General features: G+C 37.9%; 2 protein-coding genes across 2 annotated transcripts; both read right to left on the reverse strand.

The window, feature by feature from the left end:
• Positions 1-229: 229 nt before the first annotated feature.
• LOC113323675 (probable LRR receptor-like serine/threonine-protein kinase At3g47570) lies at positions 230-2,118 on the reverse strand. The gene is made up of 2 exons (XM_026572012.1): positions 771-2,118; positions 230-681 (listed from the first exon to the last, which is right to left on the reverse strand). Exons 1-2 carry the CDS (start codon positions 1,099-1,101, stop codon positions 302-304), a joined length of 711 nt encoding a protein of 236 aa, XP_026427797.1. The 5' UTR covers positions 1,102-2,118; the 3' UTR covers positions 230-301.
• Positions 1,108-2,688, reverse strand: LOC113275713 (putative receptor-like protein kinase At3g47110). The gene has a single exon (XM_026525259.1). It carries the CDS (start codon positions 2,686-2,688, stop codon positions 1,108-1,110), a length of 1,581 nt encoding a protein of 526 aa, XP_026381044.1.
• Between the last annotated feature and the right edge of the window lie 3,685 nt (positions 2,689-6,373).

A 6,373-nucleotide genomic window follows, 5' to 3' on the forward strand; every position in this document is an offset into this window, starting at 1 on the left:
AAACCAATCTATTCGTCAAATAACAACTTAAATTTCATTAGCTATTGTCTTCCCAGTTGAGCTCTGCAGAAGCAGGGTAGTTGGAGTTATGTCCATCACTTGCACTGTGGGTTGGCTAAATATGGTTGAAGTAGTTGAGAAAAATTGTAATCATTTGAAACTTGAAGGAAAGCTTTTTAAACTATGAAACTACTGTTACATCGGCATTTTTTCCTTTTTAGGACGGCTGCCGTTCCAGGCAGCATAACAATAGAAAATAACAGAGACTAAAGATAGAACCAAAATGTACTTTTCCCCATTCTCAAGAGAGAAACACATTCTTTATTGATTGCAACCCCTGTACGACCAGTTTCATTTCCATCCGTTCTTTGGGCGTCTCAGCAGAACACGAAACACCAAGTTCGATAATGTCTGTCAAAGCCTCACATAGCTTAGCATTTTTCTCACCATTGATTATAACGTTTTCATAGTCATCATCGTTATTTTGAAGAATAACAAGCGTATGATCAACGATTTGCATAAATCTATCACTAGTAAGAGCCGTCTTAGCAAAACTATGAAGGGTAAGGCCATCTTTAAACATGTTGGCTGTAGGTCTCCTTCCCGTAAACAACTCTAGCAACAAGATCCCAAAGCTATATAAGTCGCCATTTGTAGAGACCGCTCTACCCATTCCATACTCTGGATTTGAAAAAAAGATAATATTATGATGTACTATATATTATACTAGTATAAATTTTCGTTATAAAAATCAGTAGAAAAATATATACCTGGTGCAACATACCCAATCGAGCCCCTAATTAATGAAGTACTGCAATGATTTCCAGATTCAACATTGACAATAACTCCATGAAGAAACTTAGCTGATCCAAAATCCCCAAGATGGCCGTTCATGTCCTCGTCGAGTAAAACGTTGCTTGGCTTTAGATCACAATGAGCTATTGGTGTTTGGCACTGGCGATGAAGATAATCTAATGCAGAAGCAACATCAATCGCAATACTTAGTCTTTCAATAAATTTCAATGGCCTGTTTGTTGACCTCTGATGTTGTCCATTATTTGCCGTTGGGTGCAGCCAATTCTCAAGACTCCCATTAGGCATGTACTCTTAAACCAGAGCTTTAAATTCATTTCCCTTGTAACCGATACTAGAACAAGAAGTCAATATCTTCAGAACATTGCGATGTCGAATGCATCTCAATGCTTCACATTCTGCCTTGAAACTTTTTAAAGCTCCGCGTCTTTGAAGATCCAGTACTTTCACTGCAACAACTGATGTTATCTCCTGACTGAGCATTAAAATTCCTATGTAGACAGAACCATAACCTCCGACTCCAACTATATTTTTTGCGGAGAATCCGTTCGTTGCTACAAAAAGCTCTTTGTATGATACTTTGTGAAACATATCAGTAAATGGAGATTCAGAAGAATCTCCGTTTAGTGAATCTGAATCAGAAGAAGAAGGTTTCTTTCTTGCTTTTTTCCATGAAAAGAATTTTCTCACGGAACCCAAGACAATAACAGAAATAACAACTCCAGATAATAATAGAAGCAGCCTCTTGAGAGGAAAATGTTTGTTAACTTCTGCGCAGCTAGGTAGTTGTAGTAAAGGATTTCCTCCGCAAAGATCTTTGTTTCCAACATTATAAAAATTAAAAAGTGGACTTGTTTTGTTGAAAATCCCTTTATTTGGTACTTCTCCTTGAAAGTTATTCCAAGACAAATCCAGTGTCTTTAGCGAACTAAACGACTCGAGATAATCTGGAATTGGACCAGATAAGTTATTTCTGTCGAGTATTAACTCTTGAATTGCCTTCAAACTCTGGAAGGATGGAGGAATTATCCCTTCAAAATAGTTGCTACTTAAGTAAAGTCCTTTTAAATCAAGACAGTTCTTCAAAGAGCTTGGAATTTCACCAGATAACTGATTGTCTGATAAATCTAAAAACTGAAGCTCGAATAAACGGCCAATTTCTTCGGGAATTTCACCAGATAACTGATTGTATGACAAATCCAATTTCTTTAGGAAATGAAATGACTCGAGGTACTCTGGTACTGGACCAGATAACCCATTTCTTTCAAGTATTAACTCTTGAATTCCCTTCAAACTCTGTAAGGATGGAGGAATTTTCCCATTAAGATCGTTGTTAGTTAAATAAAGGCGTTTTAAATCAACACAGTTCTTCAAAGAACTTGGTATTTCACCAGATAAATAATTGTATGACAAATGTAAAGACTGAAGCCTGAATAAATGACCAATTTCTTGCGGAATTTCACCAGATAACTGATTGTATGATAAATCTAGAAACTGAAGCCGGAATAAACGGCCAATTTCTTGCGGAATTTCACCACAGAAGTTGTTGTAACTCAGGCGAAGAGTCATTAAGAATGTAAGATTTCCTATAACCGTAGGTATATAGTCACCCAGATGTAGATGACTTAGCTCCAAGACGGTAACCCTTCTTGGATGCTCACGATTACATTTAATTCCTGACCAAGTACAATGATCAGAATGATTCTTCCACGAGACTAGTGCTCCCTCTTGGTAATATGTAATCTCACTTTTGAACCAAAATAAAGCTAAACGATCAGTTTCGTTTCCATAAGTGAAGTGAGACTGAAATGCAGCAGGTGAGAAATTCAAAGACCACGAAACAAGGATGGCACAGATGATCAATAGGAAACTCATCTTACTGAATTTATGATGAAAAGGTTTCAGTAATCACGAGTCTCTTATGAATTGGCATTAGAGATATTCACATTCACAATTTGCCTACACGAAAACAGAGACTCGACTAGATCAGAGTCAAGCTAGACTTGGAAAAAATACAATAAAAACAAACAAATTATATATATTTTCTACGTAGAAATTATCTCTATCAACATCACAAGATTCTCAACGATCCTCAACAAGAATCCATCGTCTTAACCTTTGAGCACGGCATGGTTGGTGGAATCAAGTCCGCTTCTTCCTTTGGTTAGCACTGAGAACAGTCGCCCATCGTTGAATAGTTTAGGCATACCAGTAGCGTGTATCCCATTGAATCTTCTCTGTTATCAACTCTTTATTTACATTGCACATCAAGTTAGATCTGAGTAATAAACAGTAAACAGTGTTTTTATTTTTCTGAGTTTTATGAGATAGTTTGTGGAAACATCTGGGGTACAGATGATCAGTAGGAAACTTATGCTATTAGATTTGTGTTGAGAAGGTTTGATAACACATTGGCAGTAGAGAGGATAGTTTGAGATATTCATTCACATCCACAATTTTCCAACACGGAAATACAAATACGGTAGAACTTCGTTAAATTTTAAAAGGCTTTGAAAGTTCAAAAGCCATTTCTGCCTAAATGCATCCCTTAACATTAAACAAGACTTCGCTTCTCATGGAAAGATCACCCCGTTAAGTCTTCCACTTTTTACCTTTAAAAAAATGCAAGATTGCAAGGGACCGTTACCAAATTCGTTGGGGTTATTAATAAAGTAAAAACTCCGTATATTAATAGTCTTAGGACTTTATAAAATTATTAATATACCAAATTTATTAATATACGGAGGTATTCCAAAATAAATGATTTTTTTTCTAATTAAATATGTAAATGATAATTGATATGGATGCTTTCCTTAATCATCCAAATGAGCAACAAATCCTATATGTCTTGACAATGACTCCAGGAAGGAAGACGCGGAGTGAAGTCAGATTGAAATGCGGGTGAGAAATTCATTGATAACGAAACAACGGTGATGCAGATGATCAACAGAAAACTCATCATACTGAATTAAGATGACAAAGTTTTAGTAATCGCAAGTGCTCTTATGAGTTGGTAGTAGAGGATATGTAACAAGAAATCCAACGATACACCCAAATGATATATAATATGAGAAATTAAGACGTTTTGATGAACAAGAACTTTATGATTATGGAATCGATGCAAAGTAAATAGCCCAGACCCTAATGTGAACTCTATATCATTCGGACATGGGTATATTAATTATATGTCCCTAGTTATAACATCCGATAAAGATATCCTTATACAACAATTAATATATTACTATTTTTTAATAACATTATCCATTTAAAAAAAAGATTATCTAAATACCCTCAACAATATAATATATTCTTGTATTTCAAAATGAAACAAATTTGTTCCTCTACTACTTCACCCGTACCACCACCACCACCACCAGGACCACCTCACGTCCACCACCACCAACATTTAACTACCATTCCATCACCACCGTTCAACGACCACCACCTACCAACCACCACCACCACTAATGTTCCACTACCACTCCACCACCATTGCACCACCACCACCAGTCCGTCACCACCACTGGCGTCACCACCACCACCATTGGCGCCACCACCACCGGCGCCACCACCACCACTGATGCAATCACTGTCAGTCCACCGCCACCACCACCACTGATGCAATCACTGCCACCTCCGCCCCAGCCACCACCACCACCGCCGCCGCCACCACCACCACCTCCGCCGCTGCCACCACTTGTTTAAATATTTTATATCAATAACAGTAGTTGATCCAGAAAAAAAAGGATCAACAACATATATTGACTTAATTTAGGGATCAACAACAGTAGTTGATCCAAAAAAAAAGGATCAACAACATATGTTGATCCAATTTAGGGATCAACAACAGTAGTTGATCCAAAAAAACCCATCAACCACCATTAATAATCCATAACAGCAACCACCACCACCATCACCACTTTTACCATCGTTCAGATAATTTTGTATCAACAACGGTAGTTTATCCATTTAAATTAGATCAACAATAGGTGTTTATCCATTTCAGATGGATCAACAGTGGATGTTTATCCATTGCAGTTGGATCAACAGTAAAAGTTTATCCATTGTAGTTGGATCAACAATGGATGTTCATCCATGCTGATGGAAAAATGCTACCATTTCACCAGCTGCAGTTTCAGATCCACCAACAAAACCATCAACCACCATTTATAATCCATAGAAGCAACCACCACCACCACTGATGCAATCACGGCCACCACCACCGATGCAATCACCGCCAGTCCGCCGCCACCACCACCACCTCCGCCGCCGCCACACACCCACCGCCGCCACTGGTTTAGGTATTTTGTATCAACAACAGTAGTTGATCCAGAAAAAAAAAGGATCAACAGCATATATTGACTTAATTTATGGATCAACAATAGTAGTTGATCCAAAAAAAAAAGGATCAACAACAGTAGTTGATCCAAAAAAAAAAAGATGGAGAAAGTATCATGATACTAATTCACCAACAATCCATGATACTAATTCACCAACAATCATCCACCACCACTAGTCCGTTGTCGCCACCACCACTAGTCAGCCGCATTCATTAACTCATCTGTAATCTCATGCTGACCAGCACAACCACTAATCTCCCTGTAACAATTTCTGCAACTCCATTTCAGGTTTAGTCCAGCTGCAACATATCTTGTAAAGCACCACCACTTCAGCCTTCAACTTAAATCCTACCAGACCCAACTGATCCTTCTCTTCCATCTTATTCTACAGTTGAGAGCCCTCTCAGTACCACCAGTTAATCGCACAAAGCTACCAACTTTAGCAGCAACAACTCCTTGTCCTTCTCTTAACTGCAATTCTATCATAGCTATTTCCAACTGCACTCCGCCACATCCACATGCCTGCAATATGTATTTGAAACCTATGCATTCATCTAATCATTCTTGAGCCAACACACCTGCGGCATTTGAACTTCCCTGTAAAGTTCCTAAGCATACATCTAATGCTTCAATTCATATTCTCTGCAATTTCCTTGAACAACAATAACAGAAATATCTTCTAGTTCATCTCAATTTCTCAAAACCGACTTGAAACCCTAACTGCAGCTCAGTTCATCATCATTTTAGACACAGAACCAGAATGAACTGCCATTCTTCCTTCTTCTGATGTAAATTCGATTCTCAAGCAAACCCTCATATCATCATTTCTGCCACCACTGAACCACAACTCCAAGATTTTATCTCTTAACCCTCAATCTCAGATCTACCATCAGCAGAAACCCTAACTTCTGATTTCTTTTCTACCCAAATCAAATCCTCTTCTCCATTACATGTTGTACAAATCAATTTCGAGCAAAACCCTTTTCTTCTTTGGCTGAAACAACCATGAACTCGAGTCAGCAACATCAATTCCTCCATTCTCTGTGTATTCTCAACTTTAGAAATTCATCACACAAATCCCATCTGAACTAAAAACATAACCTAATCTGTCACTCACTCCCTTGAATTCTTTTGGTTTTGATTCTCTATTTGAACTCAAAATTACCAGAGATCGAAACCTAAAAATCAAATCTATTGATCTCTTCAAGAACTAAAACTGA

Source organism: Papaver somniferum, chromosome 1 (assembly GCF_003573695.1).
Source record: "Papaver somniferum cultivar HN1 chromosome 1, ASM357369v1, whole genome shotgun sequence".
Lineage (NCBI taxonomy): Eukaryota > Viridiplantae > Streptophyta > Magnoliopsida > Ranunculales > Papaveraceae > Papaver > Papaver somniferum.

Bases quoted from the DNA above. Each gene is read 5' to 3' on its own strand.
- LOC113275713 (XM_026525259.1), bottom strand. From the start codon at position 2,688: ATGAGTTTCCTATTGATCATCTGTGCCATCCTTGTTTCGTGGTCTTTG.
- LOC113323675 (XM_026572012.1), bottom strand. From the start codon at position 1,101: ATGCCTAATGGGAGTCTTGAGAATTGGCTGCACCCAACGGCAAATAAT. The intron at 682-770 runs GTATATATTTTT...TTTCAAATCCAG, and splicing joins GATTGGGTATGTTGCACCAG to AGTATGGAATGGGTAGAGCG.